Source organism: Pelobates fuscus, chromosome 9 (genome assembly GCF_036172605.1).
Source record: "Pelobates fuscus isolate aPelFus1 chromosome 9, aPelFus1.pri, whole genome shotgun sequence".
Classification (NCBI taxonomy): Eukaryota; Metazoa; Chordata; class Amphibia; order Anura; family Pelobatidae; genus Pelobates; species Pelobates fuscus.
Window position 1 is genome coordinate 145,949,569 of NC_086325.1, and position 23,233 is coordinate 145,972,801.

Genomic DNA, 23,233 nt, shown 5'->3' on the forward strand with positions numbered 1-23,233 from the left:
GAGTTTGTATCCGACACTGTGCAAACAAAAACAAACCCACACGTCAGACGGTAAACGGTCTTGGCTCGGGCTATAGATTACACCTTCGCAGCCTGCCAAAACAGTGCTCCGAAGCATCCCAGCAATCAGTGAAGTCTGACAGTAACTTAGACAGCTATTAACAGAGTGCTAGCTACTAAAAACCAAATATGGCTGGCACCAGTTACCAAAAAGAAAAAACCCGAAAAAAAACTTACAAAAAAAAATATGAAGGTTTTTAGCTAAATTAGAGGAGGGCCTTTGATGTTATCCATCTCAATTCAAGAAAACAAATCCTGCATATATTGGGCACACTACTCCAAATATTGTTACAGATTCAATTTCTTATGGAATATTTTAGACCAGTGAGATTTGGATCTGCAATAGCTATGCAGAGGGATACAAAGGCTCTGGGACAACATCCCTATTGTAGGATTATATATCAACTTAATGGTTTTAGTATGAAGCATCAATAAAGCAGATATTACTGCCATCTGACGAACATCCTAAACAAATTCTCACAATGCCGAAGTATATTTGATACAAGCAGCTATCGACAAGGACATCCTGTTAATAATCCAAATAAAAATTCCTGGCACCAACTGGGAATTCTCTACTTGTTGCTGCTAGGGGGCAGAAGGTATAGGCTTGTATAACTAGATTAATCTGACATGACAAAGATGATTGGTATCTTGAGGACAATGATAAACTCGCAAACCCGAACATGTTTAATTACAGAGTGACATTCGCAGCTTTACTACAGCGAATGGAACTTAAACTGGAATTAAGCTTCATGTCCCCAAGGACTGTAACATACGGTTAGCACTAACCCCTTTACAGCAAATAAGGAATTCAGGACTGTTGCAAAAAATAAATCAAATACAGAGTTTTCTGCATAGTGTTGTGTTAACTGGCTCCACAGCAGAGACCAATTGATAAGCATGACCCAAGGTTGCTGGTAGGGTCAATGTTTACGTCAAATTGTTATTTAACGTGTGCTACAAACACCATAGTCACTCGATCTTGATACAGTCAGACAATGTTTTTGTAGAGAGTGGAGGACATTCATCTACCAGTGGAGATGGTAGGCTGCTCAGAGTAAATACTCACTCCCCATTGGTCAGTAAAATACTGGCTTGTTTGCCATAACACAGCTTGCTTACTTAATGCTGTCGTTGAAGAAGTGTGGCTTGTCTGCCTGGACGATCACCACATCAAAAAAGTCCCTCCAGTCCTTGCCCACCATGTAGTGCATGCCTTTGTCTCTGCGAAAGGAGAAAGGAGTTTCAGGTTACAGTTTTCTGGAGACGACTATATACACAATCCATGTGAACATATGTTCTGATTTTCACACCACCTTTATTTGCAATGTCTCTACATTTAATGTCAAAGAACAAGTGGGGCTGTATCCGGGTGCAGATGTTGAGAAGCTATGGTTTAGAACCTGTGATGTGCATAGTTGAGCTGATAGGCCCCCAGGATTCCATCATGCAGGATATAGAGATCTAGATATGATTTGGTATCACTACTTTGAATCTCCTGATAAGGCACAATGCCCTGGCTTACCCAAATTAAATCCAGAAGAATTTAACCGAATATTAACAGGTCAGAAAAAGATTGGCAGAGCAACATTATGCAGTTAAGTTAAATAGTGTCATAAGAAAATACCTGGAGATGCCCAAGTCATGGAATATTTATGTGCCATGAGTACTGTGTTGGAAAATCACAGCTTAGAGTACTGCATCGAACGCTATATAAATGGCTAGCTCCTTGTAAATTAAAAATAAGTCAGCAGTAAGATAGCTCAGTGGAAGTGGAGCCAGCAGAACAGTAAGTTTACCCTTCTGGTTAAAGAAACGCAAGCACTATAACCACTGCAGTGTTACCATGGCTCTCCCTCCCCCTATGTGAGGAGTCACTGTTTTAGAACAGTTTGACTTTTCACCTAGGGGTCCATTGGTTGCCGCTCCTTATAACAGATGAGAGGGTTAAGCTCAGCACCCCCGGTTTGGCTCAGTGAAGACTGTTTGTAGCGAATGCAGAGGGTGGAGCCCAATAGACCAAGACAGTTTCTTCACGCATTATGTCCGCTCTGCTGAAGCCAAATGTCAGTGACCTTTCCCATTCTTTTCACCCCTCCGGTTTTTGAGACATGTGATGAATGCAGTTTAAAAATCATAACTAGCGTCAGTGATCTCCTGAAGAGAAGGAATAAATAAAAGCTTACACAAAGCTAAATGGACTGTTTGTGATGAGGAAAAGCTTCTTCCCATGTTTAGCCAGACGCTGCAGTACTGCATAGGTTTCCTCACCACGTAGAATGTATTTTTCTACAAAAGAAAAAAACCCAAAACAAATTAGACAGTAGAACAGAACACTGTTTAACTGTTAATCTAAAATAAAGGAGAAGGGCTTTCTAGAGGGACACTACCTCCACCCAATTTTATTTTAGACCCATTGTAACGCGTTACTTTTAGTTCTATTCACTTCCCCCTTTGACCATGTTGCAGTTTGTTGGCATTTAAAGGGTTAAACTGCACTTTGATAAAAATCTGAAAAGCAAACTTTGAAAAATATTCGCGGTGTAGGGGGAAGGATGTACAGGACCCCTCGCCTAACAGGTTTGGCAGATTTACACAGTCAAGAATGGAAAGGTTCCAAGTGACCAACACAAACGTGAGGAAACCTTACATTTTAACATGCCATACACACATTGTTTATACAAGCTCTATGCATACAGGTTTACACAGCCAACCGTGTTCATAAGTGGACTGAGGGCTTTAATATAGAAAAAACAAAAAAAATAATTTCATGTCCTTTAAGAAGCATTTTACAAGATAGATCAATGAAAATAAATCCGTTTTTGTTGGAGACTGTCCACTGCCATTTTTCTTGGTGTTATCACACACTTTAAAAGAGGCACTGAAATATTTGTACATATGTTGGAGGAAACCCGGCATGCATAGTTACAGATAAATGCAGTTTAACAGCGTGTGAAATAATGCCTATGCGGAGACGGACAGCTGCCTTGATAATATTACATGCAGTTGGTCATAACTGTGCTAGGAAAACCTAAACAAAGTTAGTGTGGGGAGACAAAGTTACAAATGGTAGCGGCTGCACAAGGGACTTCTAAAATAGTTGCTATATACTCTTTACAGTTTAATATAGCTACAGAAATTACAGGATTCCAGTGATAAATGCAAGTTAGTAATATGCAATTTATATTCAAATCTCATTTCCAGGTTGAAGGAGGAAGAACACAACCCTAGAACAAGTCACAGTACAGTTTGTTTTTATTCGTACACTCAGGGTAGCTCACAAAGGCAATTCACATCCACACATCTACCTGAATAGAGGATGCATGAATGTTACCTACACTCCAGCAGTTATACCATACACCCAAGTGCTCACTCACAGCCTGGACATGTGATTTGTTTTAGGGTAGGGCTTGAATGCCTTGCGTTAGGAATGCAGAGAAAAAACAAACTTGCTTGGATCCAACAGACCCTTTAACTGATGACAAGTACAACCCCAAAGGCTTAAGGGGGTGATCCTCTAGGTCAACAAGACAGTCACGTGCATGTACTGCTAAAAGGGAGTATTGTTTGGTGTACACAGAACAACGACTACCATCCCCTCCCCCAGTAGGTTTTTCACAAGGTTCACAGGACTACTTGGGTTGTTGGCAAAAAAGTACATCTAAACAGCTAGGGAGAGGTACCGCTTCACGATTTTCCCCAAAACACTGCCACGTCTACTTTAAGAAATAAATGTAAAAAAAAAATTCTACAAAAATGAAAAAGCAAGCCTGCTTGACTCACCAAGATCTTGCATAATCCATTTATACATGAATCCTTTAACATGTACATCCCGAACGGCATCCTGAGAAAAAGTAAAAAACAATATTATAAACATGTTCTGCAGCACAGCTAGTTTGGGGTTAAACAAGCTACAGAATATATACACAACCAAAACACCCCTTAGCTCCCTTTACAGCATAGACAGTTAGTGGAAATAGTGCCATGTTTAAACTCATTTATAGTTAGAAAGTTGATCAATTTTCTTTCTTGCACTTTACATTTAAAATTGTATGTCATAAATATTGATTTCGGAGTAAAGCTTTGTCCAAAAAGGAAAAACAAACCTGACATAAAGCAATTCAATTTGCTGGTGGTTATTTTACATATTACAATTGTATTGTTTTTCCATTGATTGTGAGTTATTAGAAATTTACTGTTTGAATGGTTTTGAAATAAAATGTAACGAAAAAAAGGTTTTCATAAAAAATTATTTGAAATCAAGTATTTGATGCACAAGGTGACATAATAGGAGGCAAATGGCCTTTGTGCAACGTTTTGAGACTAAATATAGATGCAAATCAGTAAAAATTTGATTGTCTTTATATTGCCAAAACCAAATTTATAAAGAGATGGGTCAGAACATTTATCACGTCATTCATTTTTAAAGCAACAGATTTCATCTCGACATATTAGGATACAGCTTTAGCCAGCAAGATAGACCGTGCGAGAAACCATTACCTATATTCATAGAGCTATTTCACAAAAGGTGAAAATCGGCTAATTCTGGATGCAGAGCCAAGGCGAACATTTCTTGTCTGGCTATTTTGACCTTAGGATTTGAGATTCATTTTGAATTCATTTTAGTAAATAACCCTGTGTTTCTAAACTCAGTTTTAAGGAATTAAAAGCCAAATGGCCAACTTAAAACTGCCAGTGTGACACTAGAGCAAAGTTGGAGGGTATGGATAAGTTCTGTCTAAATTGCCGTCCAAAGGTGGTTTGTGTTTGTTTTTTAAACAGATAATATATTTGTTAAAACACTACAAAAATAAAAAAAACTCAATGCTAAGAAATGGTTAATTTAGAGTGTACTGAGATTCCTCATCACATTAAGATCTACTCTAACCTCCATGACCACTTCTGCTTTCAGCAGTGGACAGAAAAAAAACAAACAAAAAAAAACAAACAAACCTATGTTCAGTGTTTCAGCTCAAAATGCTGCCTTTACAGAGCAATATGCACGAGTGACTTTGGCATTGCCAAATATTGGTTCCACGCAAACTTTAAAATTGGTCACACTGTGTTCTGTGAGGTGTAGTCACATTTGCTTCAGGCAGATTTATGAGTGCACTTACAATGTGAAGCCCTCCCGTTCATGTTACATTAACCCCTTAAGGACCAAACTTCTGGAATAAAAGGGAATCATGACATGTCACACGTCGTGTCCTTAAGGGGTTAAAGGGACCAGAACAACCAGTTTAATGTAGTTCTGGTATCTCAGAGAAAAAGCAGCGTTTACATTACTGCCTAGTAACACTGCTATTATTTCCAAAGTTTTAAGGAATGGCACAACAAAAAAGATAAAATTAAGGGGGCGAGAATCAACACGATGGGGCCACAGACCAGAGTGACTACTACTCCCTCATGGATTGTAGAGGAAATATCTGGGCACATAGACCATCTGTAAAGTCTGTCATTTGGGATAGAGTGCATGTGCCCAGATATTTTATATATCAATACCTCTAATGGCACGCAGACGGCCAGTGTAGCACTAGAGTTCAGAGTCTCCACACTATGCATTGAGATGTGAACGCTCCTCAGTTCCATTGATTCAATGCCGATTGGCGCAAAGCAGCATTTTTCTGTGCATGCACAATAGCATCCCAATGATTTCCCATGAGAAAGCACTGGATTGGATGATATCAAATTTGAAGACGATTTCAGCCATGGATGCTGTACGAGGAGGAGTCTGCCACAATGAGAGACGCTGTGCTGGAAAAAAGGCTAGTACAATCCTTTTAAAAAGTACAGGGATTGGTAACCTAAACTGTTTTTAAAACTAGTGTGTCAGGAAGCAATTTGTTTGTGTTCCTTTATATGTAGCCATCTAACCACAGCCCCTCCATTCCACTTCACTTACATTAAGCCTTTCCCACATCTGAAGAACGTATCCTATAGATTGTAAGCTCGTTTGAGCAGGGTCCTATTCAACCTATCATTCCTGTAAGTTTTCTTGTAATTGTCCTATTTAGATAAACACCCCCCCCCCCCCCCCCCCCCGTAATATTGTAGAGCACCACATAATCTGTTGGCGCTATATAAATGGCAATAACAAACAGAAGTCATGAAACAGATCAGAGAACTTGCCCTGGCACTGGATTCACATTAAGTATTAACCTCTTTTTACAGCTTTATTTCATCAAAAAAACAGGGCATTGGAAGCCCCAGATTAGAGTAACCCTTTATTGCAGATCTGCCTGATTTACTGAATAAAATAAAGTAAAGGTTGATCAATATTCCTTAGATCCTTGGCTACACCTGTTTAGAAGAGCTTCAAGGGCATCACTCCTGTTTTATAAAGAAACATACAAAGTTTCTACATTTCCCTTTCTTTTAAACTGTGTCAGCATTCATGATTCATTTGCGTTACACGTGTGATCGTTATGCCTAGTGACCTCAATGAAGATATTTCCAAACTACAGCACAGGAACTGGCAAGAATCTCTAGCAGCTAACAGAAGTGGTAGAAGTGCTGGGCTAGCACATGCCTGCCTATCCCTACTACAACTTACTGCAAAGCATAGGAGTGTTGTGACCGCCTGCACACACGCCCATAGCTCCAGCACAGTGGTGTATTCCATGCACAGATTAACCCCTTAAGGACATGACGTGTGACATGTCATGATTCCCTTTTATTCCATAAGTTTGGTCCTTAAGGGGTTAAAAAGCTGTGCTAGGGAACGATGGGAGGGGCTTGCAAAGACTGCAGAAAGCAGGTCTGCAGCTTTTGCAAACGTTTTCCCCATACACCCACAAAGTACACATGCCAAAAAAAAAAAAATATTTCATTAGCAGGTTGTCAAAGTGTCCAATTCTTAGATACCATAAATAACGGTCTTCGAGCAGATGTCGAAATAGATTAGGGACACAAAGGTTATTTTTTCTAAACACCAGCACTTTCATGTACTGTCCAAGATGCTTCCTGTTTGCATAATCTGCATTTACAAAAACAGTTTGTTTAATCCTTAAGTAATAACATCCTCAAAGAGGAGTATGCACTAGGTCAGCTACAGAACACTGCTACTGGGAACCAGACTGCACACATGCATGTCAGAACAACCAACCCAGTGAAGCACAAACTAGTCCCATAATGGTTCTACAAAACAATGGAGAAAGTAAACCCTACACAACAAGGTGAAGAATCAGGACATTGGTCAGTGATAATGTCAACAGCCACTCTGGTTAGAGGGGGGAGCCATCACTTACCAGAAAGTTTATAACGTGTACCTATCCCATTTAAAAAAAACAAACATATTTATATTGTGTTTACCAAATACATATTTCTCAGGTCTGAAAAATACAACTAAATGTAGAAATTTGCACTTTATTCTGCAACTGGGCACCTCCATCTTTCCACGATTTAGGATTTTTGAGCAAGGGAGAATGTTTCTTCCATAGCCAGATAGGAGTAGCACCTGCCAGCGAAATCGTGCCTGGTTTGTAAGGCAAGCTACTAAGTTTGTTCATGCACCTTGGTAACAAAAAAATTAAAATTACAATCTTTTGTCTGCAGCCTTAGCAAGTACTCTCCCTTCTAACCCTGCCCAGACTTTGTGACTGTCCAATCAGACTGCCCAATGCAGCTCACATGAGAAGTCTTTGCAAGACTGGTGCTCTGGGCAAATGCCGCTTTAGTTTAGCTCCACTGAGCTAAGCAAATGAGAAATAGGACCAGTTCACTGACAGCCATAGAGGACCAACAAGGTTAATTCATAAAAAAAAAAACTGCGATTAAGTACTGTATATGCCTTATGAGCGTGACGTTCAATTGTCTTCCTATTTAGAAGTAGATATGCCAAAGAATGTGTTAAAATGCATGTCTTCAGAGAACAAAGTGAGTAACATGCTTATGGTGGCCTGCCAATTCCAGAGAAACCTCTAAGTCTACAAGCTACAGGACCGTCCTAACTCGACAGCTAGTCATTACCATCATCCCAGGTTAGAGAAGGAGAATCCAGTCTTGTGGCTTTAGGGGAGATTTACACAGCAGCTGTAGGGAGCTGGTAACTTCACATCAACAGGATTTTACCACTCCCAGGTGAGAAAAGGTCAGAGGGAGTGGGTTTAAATGGCTCCCGAGGGCAATCCTCAACAGGAATTGGCTACTTGTAGTTAATAGATTGACACATCATTCACTGAATAGTACTAAAAAAAAAAAAAAAAAAAAAAAAAAAAACACAAGCCCAACCAACTCTAACCATAGGCGAGGTTAATCTAGGATTCATAAAGAAAAGGGCTGAATGTTTTCTGGTTTTAATTTTAGTTTATGTGGCACAGCTCAGATACCGTTTCTCAGTGCACAATTTTTTTGGGGGGAGGAGAAGGGAGGAAGTAGTGGGAACTCTATTTACTAAAATGTTTTTTTTTTTTTAAATTCTTTATTTTATTAAGGCATATATAAAGGGTACAAAATGAAGAAAAGGGAAATGCAGGGGTGTTCCATATTAATGGAATGGTAGAGAGACAGTATTTAATTACATTTCCAGGTAGTAAGTGCCTCATTTTTCTTTTGTATGACATTCAATATGAACAGGAACGTTATTTAAACAGTATAAATCAACATAAAGCATGATGTCAGCAATTAGCGTATTAAACTGTTGAGTGATATTTTAGTGGTGGATCGTCGACGTTAATACCTAACAAGAAGTGACCCTATTAGGCTAGCGATTTTAAGCAGAGGTATATTATAACGTCTTGTTATGTGGTGTATGTGTAATGGGCTTCCGTGGCAGTCGAGGTATGATGAGTGGGTTCCTGGTGGTGTCTTGTCAGGGGTCGGCTGCCTTCGTGGGACGTGTCGTCTGGCCACCCATGAGGGGTTGAAGGGTGGGTAAGTCAGTGGTGCAGCGTGTTTGTAGGCGTGTGCCTCTTAGGTAAGTGGTTGGTGAAGGGCGGTGGCAGAGGCCCCTGTCGTTCTTGTGTTCCCCTAACCTATGGGGAGACGGGGGGGGGGGAGGGGAGATTGTGGTTGGAATTAACGGGTTCGTCTGTTTGTGTGTCAGCGTTGGTGGAATATCTGGCGGTGTGTGCCAGGAAACATAAAACACGAAGTTAAAACATGAAATTAAACCAAAACTAGGTACATTAGAAAAGAGAGAAGAACATGGAATATTCAGTTGCTACGGTCCGCTTTGCAGGGTGCCACTATATTGTGGCTCGGTGGTATATAATTATTTCTTTCTTTGTCGCCAACATTGAGGAGGTGCACTAAAGTAGTGCCATTCAAGCTGTGATTAAGTCACTGAGTCTTGATCCTGAGATGGGTTGCGGTTCCGAGCTGGGACAAAGGGTGTCACATTGGGTATGTCCCATTGGTGGTGTGTTGCCGGTCTCGGTGGAGTTCTAGCGCCTCTCATCAGGTCCAGGGCTGTGAAGAAGGTGGGGGCATCCGTTGGAGAAGACGCTGTGTGCACCTTTCTGTCTTTGATGACCATAAGGGTTCGGGACGCCGACCAGCGGTAGGCCACGCCAGCCTCTCGCAACTTAGTTGTAATAGGTTGCATGGTTTTTCTCCAGTGAAGTGTTGCCCTGGTGACATCCTGGTAAAATGTCAGCTGGTGTGATTCGAAGTCCATGGGGGCCCGTTCTTGGAACGCTTTCATGAGCTTTTGTTTGTCTGTAACGGTTTGACATTTGAGAATAATATCCCTGGGCTGGCTCGTTGAAGCACGTTGTGGTCTATTGACCCTATAAGCTCCGTCCAGCGGGATTTGTTTAGCTTGTTTGGCGGGTAGGGATGTGGCCATCAGCCGCCTAAGGAAGTGCGGCAGTTCCTCCGCGGACACCGCATCGGAGACTCCGCGGATTTTTATATGTTTGCGCCTGCTCCTGTCATCCAGGGTGTCCACTCTGTGCGTCAGAGAGGAGTGCAGAGTTCTCATTTGTTGCACAGTGTCCCCTAGGGCTGCCAGGCTCTGCTTGAGATCGATCACGTCTTCCTCCGTGACTTGTACACGGTCAGTGACCGCTTGTACTTCAGTTTTTACTAGGGCGATGTCTGTGTCAAATAGTAGCTTGATTCTATCGTAAAGGTCTGCAATGTCCTTTTTAGTGGCGTGTGCTGGGCTTGGGGACTCTATTACAGCGGCTGTTGCTGTGTCTGGGTTCTTGCTGCCTTTCCCCTTCCCCTCTTCAGGCTCCTGAGGCTCTATGGTATCTGGGACGGCTGGGGGTGGTGAGAGTTCTGCCGTTTTGGGCCTGGAGCATTTGAGGAGCGTCCCTATATCTCTCGCCTCTGGGATGGGTGCCCCTGTCTGTTTTTGCGTTTTTCGGCCCATGATTGGAGTGTCAGGGTCGTTTTGGAAGGGGTGTATGTACTCACTCCAGTCTGCGAGGAGCTCGGCGTGGTAAGTTGCGGCCTTCAGGCTTTCAGACCGGAGTTTCTGCCGGGTCTTGCGGGGTGGAGCCGAGGCGGATCCGAACCGGAATGGCATGGGTCGATGCAGCAGGGGTTCCCCTTCCCGCTGTATGCGTTTGTAGTCGGCGGCTTGAAGTTATTTTCGCCGTTTTCGGCGTTTTTAGGCAGTTCGTAGCGGAGCTGTCTGCAATGGCGTCTAGGCTGTAGCGGTGCCAGGCCACGCCCCCCTACTAAAATGTTTTTATAACTACATTTTGCAACTAAAAATAAAGTTGCAAAATGTAGAAGAAAAAAAAAATACGCAATTTCGGAATAGGTTTCCCAAGTTAACTTACTGACTTGAAATCTCAAGAATTTACGAGACAATATCCACTAAGCACCAAATCAGTTGCACCTTGACTAAAGCCCTGAAAGTCTTGTACCAAGATTGGAGATTATACGACTAAAATAGGAGTATGCCCTCTGCTGCAATCAAACCCACATTACGCCACGTCATGTGAAAGTCGAGTGCTACCGCAAACCAAGTCATCTCATTTTATCAGAATAATGGGGAAATATTGGTTATTAAAAAAAAATGTCCTGTTGTATGCATGAGACTGAAGTGTTTCTGACCATATTTACATTTAGAGGTTACAATGCCCAGCCAGAGTTTGGCATGAAAAAGCCCACCACATTTTTTGGCACACTTTTGAAGTTGACACCTGGAGATCCATTTTGTTCCTTGCCAACATCTTTTAAAGCATAAAATACAAATCACTGCAAATATTACACAGTAAGGCCATAAACCAGTCTATGGCACCTGTACCATGCCTAGAGGGGCTATATTCTCCTATACCCTCTGAATTAGTGACTTTAATCCAGGCATGTTTGCATTGGTAAGCTTGGGATACAGTCAGCACATATACTTTTCAATGAATTATGGAAGAGTTTTCTATATGCACCATGTCAACTCTCCTCCTCCCAACCTCACTTTAAGAATATTACAAAGAAAAGAGCCACACTAGCAACAAATCAAAAGTGTTAACTTTCACGAATTTACGGGGGCGCGGCCGGACCGCCGAGCTGGCCGGTCGCAAGCAGGAGCAGCTCCTGCAACAAACCTACAATTAAACCACTAAAATAAGCCTTTTTCACCTGAATCAGACCGACAAAGAAGGTGCCCGGAGCAAGGGGACTGCTGGATCCAGGGAGAGGCTGGCTCACCGAGCTTCAGTCCCCTGGGGGAGAGACTCTAGTGGCAAACGCTGAGGCCTTCACCTGCGGTGAGTGGGGCGGACGGCCGCCGCCCCGCTATCCTGCACCACGGACCCCAACCCAAGGCACAAGCCCAAGCGGATCCGGCCCGGTGGGCTGGGGGGGTGATCCCGCTCCTCACCCCGAGGCCTGAATCGAGACAGCCCAACTGGGGCAAGGGGGACCCAGACGCTGTAACTAAAATGGCGGGCGCCATGTGCGCAGGAGGCAGGGGAGAGACCTGCTACCCCCCGCGATCACGACTCAAAGCGACTCCTACCTCCCAACCCTGTAATAAAGTGAGGCGGAGAAACTCACCAGCCCCTGGGGCCATCGGAGCTAAAATCAAGCGGCCCACTTAACTCACATGAGGAGAGAACGACGGCAACACAGGAGCTGGAGCACTGCATGGCACTTACTCCCGCCAGGGAACTCCGAGCATGAAACAAAGCGGGACACTAGAGCGGGAGCACCCACTGGACACTCACTCCCCACTCAGCCTAAAACCAAGATGTTCCGAAAAGCGGCAAACTTATATGGGCATCCTCAAGCTCACCACCAAGGCTGCTACCAACCTTCAGAGAAATTACAGGGGCAAGACCCACACAACATGGTCGGAGTCCGGGAGAACCCAACAAGATACCCACTGCCTGCGGACTGCGGGGCCTGCTCGGCCGGACACTCACCCCTTGTTGCACGGAAGCAGCTGAGCAGGTACACTGGGACCCCCCCTGTCGGTGTAGCCTTGGGGCCACCAGGACGAAGACACAATCCTACTGGGGCAGCTTGGGCCACCTTTATAAAATGATTTCATTAGCCGAGACTCGAATGCAACACCACAATATGAGTGCTATAACATTAACACAAAATACCCATGATAAAACAGTTTGTTTTGGTGTTCAGAAAGTGTAGCGGAGTTACCCCACTCTGTAGGCAGAATACTGCACTGTTATTTACCTCTCACTGCACAACAGCTTACACAAGAGCAGCGCAGCTAGCACACACATTCCAGCTACTGTCACACTGTAAATCATAAGTCCACACTACAACTATGTCAGCATAACTAGTACAACCAATCTAGCACTGTTAAACGTTGAATGTTTCACTTTGTTCCGACTACTTCACTGCGTAGACAAACTAGTTAACCTTATAAATATACAAAATTGTGCAATTCCTCATGCCACTGTATAACCTGAGTACAACATTGAACACGCTGTTGTGGCGTATGTCGAAGCTTTGTAACAACATGCATAACAAAAAGAATTAAAAAAAACAAAAAAATAAAAAAAAACTTTCACGAATTTACAGCCAATTCAAATTAAAATAAATTACTTCGGTTCAATATAAAAATATGTCTCACTCAAAAGTTAACAGCTTTAATTTCACAACATGCCTGTCTAAGACCATTTAATAGAACACCCCTCCTTTCCCCACCCCAATCACTCAAAACCCTGAAGAACAGTCAGCCAGAGCTCACGGGATGTAAACATCTGTGACACCAGAGAGTTAGATTACAGGGCACTCACGTTCAGGCACAGAATGTTCTGGGCTGGCTGGGGGAACAGTTACTTGTACAAAATACATAGGGGGAGGGTGGCTAGACACCATCGTACAAACACAAGTACACAGCTTCTGCAAAAAGTGAGAGTTCTGTTGGGTGAGGGGCAGCCAGCGTTATCTAGTTTGAACTGCTTAAAGATAAAAAAAAATGATGCAGAGCTTCTGCCACATCCACTAAAAGGAAAGGAGGAGGGAAATCGAAAAAAGTGTTCTAATGCATTTCTAATTAGATTTGGAACAATATGTACAGCAGAAACAGGAGAATAGGGCAGTAGAGTGAAAAAACAGTTTGAGTTGACCTAACTAGGTATGTGGATGCAGTTATTTGCCAGTCTAGGAATTGTGGGTCAGAATCTGTCAAACTGTTGAAATAAAGTTTGAGAATGTATGCACTTGTTTTGGTCTAAAAGCCCTTTAAAATATTTTAAAAATATATATAAATAATTCTTATTAATTCACAATTCACAAGTTTTGTGAATAAGCTACATTTAGGTTTTATTTATACCGTAAACTAACCCTCCACGCTAGCAGTACATCATGTAAAGCCTGTAATATAGTGTTACAGAAACATTCAGTCCATGTTACTGGCTGAAGCTGGGACTAGCCAACTAGGACGGTATAAACAAATACAGTAGCAAAGGGCTGAAGTCAGGACTGACTTATTGACAAACAGCAGGACTGTAGATCCCAGGGCTGTCACAGATACAGCCAAGTCACACATCTGCATTGGAAAACAAAGCAATGCTACTGTCATTTAACCCTGTACGCATTATACTGGGGGTGAGAGATTGTATGTATTGTTCTAAATTACTAAGAAACTGGGAGGCTTTTCTCGACGATATTTGCATTGCACAGTTTTAAAGAATAAAACAAATCTTAAATAAAAAACCCAGAAACAGAAAAAGCCACTAACACTGAAAGATACAGTTTAATATAGGAAGTTTGAGAAAAAAAAAATACAAAATAAATAAAAATTAAAAGACTACCTAGAACTGTTTAGATAAACTAACCAAATCAAATTTATGCGATCCTTGCTTCCAATAATATCCACCTGGATGGCAAAGCACAAAATACATGATTGACATCTGGGGTGCCAATGTTACCCATCCCAGGTCTAAGATATCAGGGGCATGGAATCAGAGCCAGGGCTATGAACTTACAGTAACATCCTTGTAGAGGTGAATTGGATCATAATCTATATTGTGTGTCAGGAAGTAATCATTGGTGACAGCCAGGAGAGTCATCTCAGGCAGAGAGAATATGTCCATGTACTGTTTAACAGCAGGACCCTGAAAAGAAGAGATCGCAGGAGTTATTCAGGTGAAAGTCTAACAACTCATAAATGTATCACTTTGATATCTACTTAAAGTTTGTACAGAACAGGGTTTTTTGTTAGCACTTAATACAAATGGATTTAAACTGAAATTTATTTTTTTTAAATGGCGCAATTCTATTTGCAGGTGGAATATTAATTTAAAGAGCTACACGTTTAGCCTCACAGAAACCTACAAATGAACCTTCTAATCAGAAAATGAAATCGCCATGCATACCCTGTGCAATTCTCAAATTGCAAGACAGAACACAAATATTTAGATGGAACTGTTCATTTAGATTAATGCTACCTTTTGCACTAAAACCGCTATAAAAATGTCACCTTTATTCCAGCATTGATGAAGTCAAATGTATGATTTTATCCAGATACTTCTCATAGATAAAGATTTTAGGACCTTGTGTATGCGTGGCAGCTGCTATCATCCAACCAGCAGTGTTTCTACATAAGCAATGAATGCTTTTCATAGAGAAATATTGAATACACAGTGTGCGGTATACTTTGAGACCCTAGTGGCACTGTCTAAAAGCCACTAACTGGAGGAAACCTTTTATGAATAGGCCTTCACCCAATAATACGCAGTTCGCCTAATAGACCTGGTGCAAGAGCACAGACAGAACCTTACCTTGCCGTAAAATCCGCTGACCTGGTGAAGTGGGACATGGTTTGTTCCATGGAACAGTTCCTTCACCTCATCTTCTGTGATAGGCTTCAGACCCCTAATGAATGTGGAGGGGGAGAAGGTCATGCAAGATCAATGGTTAAGGGGGAGTTAAAAACAAAATAAAAAAAAAAAAACACACCACCACAAACAGAAAATGGTTGGTAACCACAAACTTTAAATCCACCAAGCTAAGGCCGTTTAAATATTGCTTATTTTACAACAGATGATACCACTTCCTCCTTTGAGCTCAATATTCTGTTTAAGGTCTTTTTTGTGTGTGTGGTTAGATATTACAGGGCGTGCTAAAGTAATTCAACATGTTTCAGCTTACAGGAAACTTACCTGTATGCTGTGCCCATCTCAATGTAGTGGTAAGCATCAATCTTCATTAGAAGGCCCTGTTTAATCAAAGGAGGACAGGTCACACAAGGTGGAGAGGGGTAGATTTGAGGCATCTCTGCAACCAACCTCCCCAAAAAACAGCCCTCCGCAAGAACAATGGCCTACAATCCGTTCTGCCCATAGCCAAAACCAAATGAGGCCGTAAAGCATACCAGGTCTAACAGTTAAGTTACTGTATTACAAAGTCCATTAACCTTTTGTGGACCAAAAGGTGCAAGGCACATAAAGTGAAGTGGAGCAGTACCACATGGTGGCAAGATTCATATTGTCCAGATCACTCCACAATTAAGTTCTTGGTTTATAGCTAAAGCCAATAAGTTTGTTTTTAAACACTGCAAAGCGAAAGATTAGAATTCAGAAGCTAAAGACATATTTCCATAGGCTAACAAAATACTAAAAAAAAAAAAAAAAAAAAAAAAAGCTAGACAGCCTGGTTAATATTTTACAGTTATATCTGACTCATGTGGTTTCTAAAGTACTGATCAAGTGTTTTTCTGGGAAGAATTGATTTAAAATTCTCATGTGTCCATTGGATGTAGACGTTTTCACTTGACTCAAAAAGTAAATATGGGAAGAATCGAACTCTGAAGGAAGAAAGGTTAAGTTGACCTTGCCATGAATCAAGTATTCAAACTTGAAATTTGAAGGACTAAAGTTTGTGCAGTAACCAACTGAGCTATCTTGCAATAGCTGGAATTAAGAGGTCAATGTTAGGAGCCTCTTAATCCTGACATTGTTCAACAAGACCACCACAACATATCAAAACAGAAAACGACCAAGGCAGGCATTTCTTAGCAAAACATCAAAGCATCTACAGATTACTACATAAAGATACAATTCCCAGCAACAGGAGGATCAAGTTGGGGGAATTGTAAACACTGCTCTATACCCACAGTGAGTTCACTCACGGCTTTACATTTACCTTATTTATGTCATAGTGCAGGCCCCTCACAGCAAAGTTTGGTAGGTAATCATATTGGAGGAGTTCAGCTGGGTACTAAAACACAAGGAATAAAAAGCTGTATTATGTTGAGGTACATTAGAAAAACTAGACAAGCCACCAAAAACCACCAACACTTTACCTTATATTGTTCCACCAAGATATCCCTGGCAGTGTTGAAGATCATTGAGTGAAGGGCATTCGAGTACAGTGCCAGGGTATAGTCATAGTCAAACCCATAGATTTCAATATCCCCAAGGCACACTTCGTTGTTGGCATAAATTGTGGATGAGTTGAGAAGATTGCATACTCCAGGGGGCAGCAGATCTGTAAGTACATAACGAGATAAAAATGTCATTAACCTAGTATTTAGCATGAAAAGTGGGCAATAGTCAGTTTATGCTATGAGGAAAGGGGTTAGAATTGAGATTTTTGTAACCAGGGGTGATTGAAGACTGGCCTGCTTGAGATTTTTCTGGAGACTGGACCCGAACCAAGAGGCAACTTCCGTTTTTTTAGCTTCTTTCGCTGCCTATTTAGAACATTTTAAATTCTTTATAACCATCTGGCATGGGCAGATTGCAGGATGCACAGACCAAATGTTTGAACTTTGATGACATTTCCCTTTCTCCATGGGTTTCTCTGAAGTTTCAGGATAAACCAAACTAGGAAAAACAAAAAATACCCAACTATACTAAGTAGGGGACAAGAGGCCTAAAACCAAAGTAAAAAGTCTTGCCAACAGCCTGCATTGCAAAAAAAAAAAAAAAAAAACAAGCATAATCTTCAGTCAGATTTAATTTACTTAGCAAGGTTTTATCCCCTGCTCTGTTAATTGAACCTAAATTACATTACAAAAGGCTCCTGCAAGGTCTAGCAGGCTAATAACAGAATGAGTTCAGAAATTCTAAATTGAACAGAATTTGCAGTTTCCAGGAAGTGCTTAAGAAGGCTGTGTAAGTCACATGCAGAGAGGCGTGACTAGAGCTGAATTAAAGTGATTCAACTCCTAAATGGGCAAGAATTGAGCAGTGAGACTGCAGGGGTATGATTTATACACCAAAACTGTATCATTAAGCTAAAGTTGTTTTGGTGACTATAGTGACCCTTTAAGGTTTCAATTTGTCACTACGATTGCATTGCGCATGTGTTTGGTGTACCACGATCTCTAGGTGGAACGCATCGCAAAATGTTTGTGCGTTCCACTTGAAGTACCTCTCAGTGGTGTGATTGTGTCCAGATGCAAAGCCCTCCCTGGCCGCTACTGGCTCACCTGGAAAAATGAGAGGAGTCCTACCTACCCCGGGCAACTGAGGCATTGTGGATATTTGGGCCTTTTATAGTAAGGAGGTGTATGGGGCAGGGCTTAGCTTTCTTTATATTTAGTTTTGCCTGCCTATTTTGGAGCAAAAAAAAAAAACCAAAAAAACCTTGTAATATTACTATTTTGCACTGCATCTAATCTATAGGGGAAATAAAAATCCAATTGATATTACATGCAATGAGAAAATAAGGAAGGGCTATTCCCTGATCTAACCAGATATCAGACCTCCCCCACACTAATGGAAAGTTATTTCCCCTCCTTTAGGCAAAGGTTCTGCATTTACCCCAAACACACAGCTGTCGAAATGACTGCTATACGTTTGTTGCTCGTTGCTCTTCTATTTTGCCAAATACATTGCAAATTAAAGCACATAAGGACTACAACCAGATTGGAGACCAGTACTCCAGAAACTACTGCAGGGGAAACTTTAAGAGATAGTGTACCCTGCAGTTGCCTTTAAAAGCCTATAATCCCATCTTGTTTATGGGAAAGTAGTGAAAATGAAGGGAGTTAATTAATGCATTGGTGTTTACGAGGGTTGCCTTCTTCAATTCCTTTGCGAGAACCAATTTGACTGCAGTAATTTCATTTGAACTTCCCAGAGACCTGCAATTCCCCTCCTCCATTCAGAGATCCCTTTAAAAACAAGTCTGTCCTAGATTGGGGGGGGGGGGGGGGGGTAAGTGAGCGTGACTAATCAGGACCACGTGGAAAGGAATACGCCTATACATGTCCTGGGAACGGATTAGAAGATATTGTTTGTAGGACTTTAATTGTTAAGAATCGATAACTAGGTGCATTTTCATGTCATTTGAAGGCAGCAATTTTTGGGGTAGAGATACAAAACTTTAAAAAGTTACATTTATCCTGCATATTTATGTGCTTCATTTGCTAATCAGTTCTTTATCTGCATGGATTTAATCCACATTGCTCAGATTTTGGATATTTGCAAGTCAAATCAGTTTTCTACGCAATCTTGATTTGGTAAATAACGACATTTTATTAAAGTCAAAAGGAGTTTATTCACCACATCATCATATAAGGCAATGAAAGATTCTCAGGAAAAATAAGCCTTTTGGAGAACCTAGCTTGTCTGCAATTCAGTTTTCAATGAACTTCAAAGCAGAGTAAACAGAATATTTACAGCTATAAGAGAACAGCAGATTTGCAGATTATTCTAGACAAGTGACTTGAAGGAATCTGGGTGCATCAATCTGTATTTCTGGCAAAACCGTTTGGTACAAAAGAACATTTTGTTTTTACATTTTCCTTCCTGGCACGTAGTGCATACATATCAGACTGAGGATCGACCCCAAATTTATGGTCTGGGAATTGTTCATCCTGGTTTTTGAAAGTGAACTTTTTTTACCTCACCCTTATAGTACGAGTGAACGCCATGGGTTCTAGCATCCATGTTGCGTTATAATTCTGAATATCAATCAACGATTCTTGTCCTAGTTTGAACTGTCAGTATGCCCGACAGAGGGCCTTGTTATTGGTCAAAATCCTCTCCCTATTACTGCTGCAGAGACATGTTAACTGTACTGTTAAGACGTAGAGTCCACTGAAATATTTTAAGGTTCTACCCAGCACCCCGATTATGTTCTCTATGGAAATGCTTCACTAATTTGAGTGTCACAATTACCAAGTGTCCAGTCTATCAGTTACAATTTATATAGCCAACACACTACGCAGCACCGTTCAATAGGTAAACAACCATTTCATAACAAAACCACATTACTTGCGTTAAAGAGCCTGCAATCTAAAGATTACATTTTAGGGTGTGTCCTGTCAGAATACAAGGTTTGCCATATTAATGCTGACCTGTCTTTAAGAACCAGATCGTCATGTCAATGGTTTTTAAAAGGTTATCTTTTGTCAAATCGCCATGGTGTGAACATGGAGATAAAACAAGTTTCATGAGTCAACAAAGTGCTAAGTCACAAAATTTAAAGGTTTGCACAAGCCAATGAACAAAAAGATAGACACCTGCACAACTGTTTATCCAACACTTACAGTCATTAAGAGTTTAACTAGGCAGTTTTTCTACTTTGAAAGGGAACCAAATTACATTAATTGCTTTAAATGGATTTTGACAACTGGCAAATGGTCTGCAAACAGCACTTTCTAATCTTAATACAAAATAAAAATGGGTCTCCATTACAACAAGGAAGGCAATGTACCAGTCAATTGTTGGCAGTATTGTGATACTTGAGGGGCCAAAAATAATTAGAAGCCTTGTAAATAGCTTGGGACCTAAATGGTCAAAACGAGGGATTAGAGAGCCAGGCTTAGAGCTACTACATTTTTTTTGCAAGAGATACAATTATAAGCCACCAAAGAATACTGCAGCAGGCATTGGATAGTTTGACACTTACAGTTTGCTCCCCAAAGTTTGACCCCAGCCCCAACCCAAATCTTAGATTGTATTTAGTATGGTGTACACAATTGCTCACAAATGGTTGTGACTGTATGCCAGGCAGCTTACTACATTGTAATTTGTCAGAGGAAACTGCATTGGGGGAAATTTAGTCAAGTTCAAGGCTGTGCGCAAGCTAGCTACAAAATTCCAGACAACCCACGGAATTATGGGCTGCACTCCTGTAATAATGAGTCAGCCTCTGTTAAACATTAGTATGGAATACGTCCACAACTCTTAGAAACCGCTGAGTAAGGCATTTTGGATTTATGTACACAAAATTGAGAAAGGGAGGAAAGCAGACATGCAGCTGTTTTGGGAAAATACGCCAAACGCTGACGCTTGTTGGAGAGGAGATGGTGATACAGATCATTCTGCGTCACTGAAGGTCTACAAAGATTGCTACATCATCCATTTTTGTGGGTATGTTAACATCCGATAAGATGCTCACAGGCAGTCTCACTGTGAACCAGCTCGTGGCAGCAAGCCCATAGTTAACATCCAGGAGGAGAACAGAATGTTTCTTAATGCCAGGAAGGCACTGACAAAGTTTAGCTTTTAACCACATTAAGCGTGGAGACTGTGCTGAATAATTCTCTAGATACAAAATAACCAAGAACTACGAGTCAACTTTATTTACCTCCTGAGGACATGTCACGATAAAGGGATTTTCCTCAATTTGTGATCCTTACGACTGACACCATAAGAACCAAAAAAAAAAAACACTAAATCTAAATGTAGTGGTTTTGGTTGCTTTGACTATTTCCCTTTTGTCTAACAATGTAAACAGCAAGGTTGAAATTTGGCCAAAAACATGCCTCCTTCGATGAGGCTTGTGCACTGGGCAGATCAGGGAAGTAGACAAAATCTAAAACTAGTAATGAACTTCTCTAAGACATTTGAAGAGTTCGTATGTTGCTTTGATGGGTTGAATAAGCATTGGAAAATGCATAAATAAGGATGTTTGGGCACTTCAGAGCAGGGATGGCAAAGAGGGTTTAATAGGGTGAGGGATGGAGGAACTGTCACTTACATGAAAGAATTCTGCTTTAAAGAAAAAAAAAACACAACACTAGTTTTACAACAGGTGGGCATCTCAAACTTAAAATGTACAAAAAAAAATAAATACACAAATCACACATTACAGAACAAAAACTCAGCCCAGCATTTCTTTTCCGAGTGTGTGGGGGTTTAAATTTGTTTCCATAGGTTCTTAGACCTGGAAGCCAGCAGCGACTCCCTGTACTTCTACGTGCAGTCTGAAGCATAGCCTCAGCCTCCCTGCCAGCAGTGTTGGAGCCTGCGGGAGGAAAAGGGATTATGCAGCTACTACAGAGCCGGAGGGAGCTTAATAATTCCCCTTCTGGGTGCAAATTAGCAGCATTGTTCCCACAACACTGAGAAATCGTCTAAGAAAAAAGCATGAGGTACAGTATCTGCAAGAAGAGATTTTAGGAAATCTGGACAATAGTATTGTAAACATAATAGATCAAAGCCTTGGAGGCAAAAAAACAAAAGGCAATGAAATTGCAGCATAAAATATAATGAGTGTCCAAATGACATCAATCAAGGCTACAGTTTTAGAGCCACTGCACTAACTGACAACATTAACAGTCTGTTCCGAATGGTCACACCCCATTCAGACAAACACAGGACAAAGGGATTCTTAGACTTGATATTGAATTACAGAGTGCTCTTTGTTCCAACAGGGACAAGCCAACCACCACTGAGCATCATGGGAAATGTAGTCTACAAACACTTGGGGTGCAGAAGTAAAAAGTGATTGAAGAGAATATATAAGCTTTTGAAGCCATACCATATCACCAGGAATAAATCTAGATATAGTACACACAAATTAATTGTAGAACTCTATACAGTTAGCAAGTTATTCAGTTTGAAGAAAAAAGGAAAATTTTGATGAGTGTTCAGCTGGCCCAAACTGGAGTTTTTAGTCATGTCTGTTTACTACGGCAGTTTTGTCATTAGGATGTCAACACTACGCACTACATAGGTAACAAACACCTTCATTATCCAGTGATCATATATTAGACACCTAAATGAGTCCCAATCACAGGATTTATGGATTTACAATACACCCACTCATTTACACCTTTATAAAAACGTCACTTTACAAGTAATTCCCATACGGTCATATCAAATACAGGTGATCTGATTAGACAACATTTTAAAAGCGAAAAGGGTAAAGTTTAAAATAATTAAATAAAAGAGGGCCTTCTAAACACCATAACCACTATAGCCCAAGGTAGCGATTTATTTTAATGCTAAGAGGTTGTGGACATCACCCTCAAGTTGCAAGTCAATAGCAGCACTCAGCCAATCAATGTACCCCAATTAATTTTAAATCATTTTTAATGCGGAATTAGACCTTAAAAAAAAAAAAAAAAAAAAAAAAAAAGGGGGTTGGCAGTACCTGGGGACCATGGGCATGTATCAAAACAAGGGGATGTTCTCACACACTCCCAGTACCATAACCACTAACAGGATGTAGTGTGGGTTTTTTTAGCCTTCCCTAAAGGGTTCTATATCACTGTAGAACTACCAAGAATACAATCTCATTTGGAATAAATGATGGCAATAACAGTTTTCCTGTTAATGTAGTTCTCTACATGACTTCTAGTAATAAGTCAATAGGTATAGGATAATGCCACTGGGTATATTCATTTAACAGGAAACTGAATTTTCAGTGCCATTAGGAAGGTGCAGACGTGATTATACATTTGCAGAAGGTACATTTATTACAATGGGTGGAAGTCTGCTGAACGACATTTCTTGCAGCCTGATTTCTGTGTCAGACTGTAAATGCATATGAGAGAATAATGACTCAGACGTTCATCGCATCAAACGTCTAAATATATACTGTTGTCAAGGTAAAAAGTTTATGTC

General features: G+C 41.0%; 1 protein-coding gene across 1 annotated transcript in view; it reads right to left on the reverse strand.

Annotated features, from left to right (window-relative positions):
- Window positions 1-23,233, reverse strand: part of LOC134573144 (5'-nucleotidase domain-containing protein 2-like) — a 32,861-nt gene that overhangs the window by 7,251 nt on the left and 2,377 nt on the right. The window contains exons 2-9 of the mRNA XM_063432670.1: window positions 16,729-16,913; window positions 16,569-16,643; window positions 15,587-15,642; window positions 15,206-15,299; window positions 14,411-14,539; window positions 3,843-3,903; window positions 2,246-2,348; window positions 1,182-1,283 (exon numbers count right to left, since the gene is read on the reverse strand). Coding sequence (XP_063288740.1) covers window positions 1,182-1,283; window positions 2,246-2,348; window positions 3,843-3,903; window positions 14,411-14,539; window positions 15,206-15,299; window positions 15,587-15,642; window positions 16,569-16,643; window positions 16,729-16,913 — 805 coding nt within the window. The remainder of the gene's footprint in view (window positions 1-1,181; window positions 1,284-2,245; window positions 2,349-3,842; window positions 3,904-14,410; window positions 14,540-15,205; window positions 15,300-15,586; window positions 15,643-16,568; window positions 16,644-16,728; window positions 16,914-23,233) is intronic.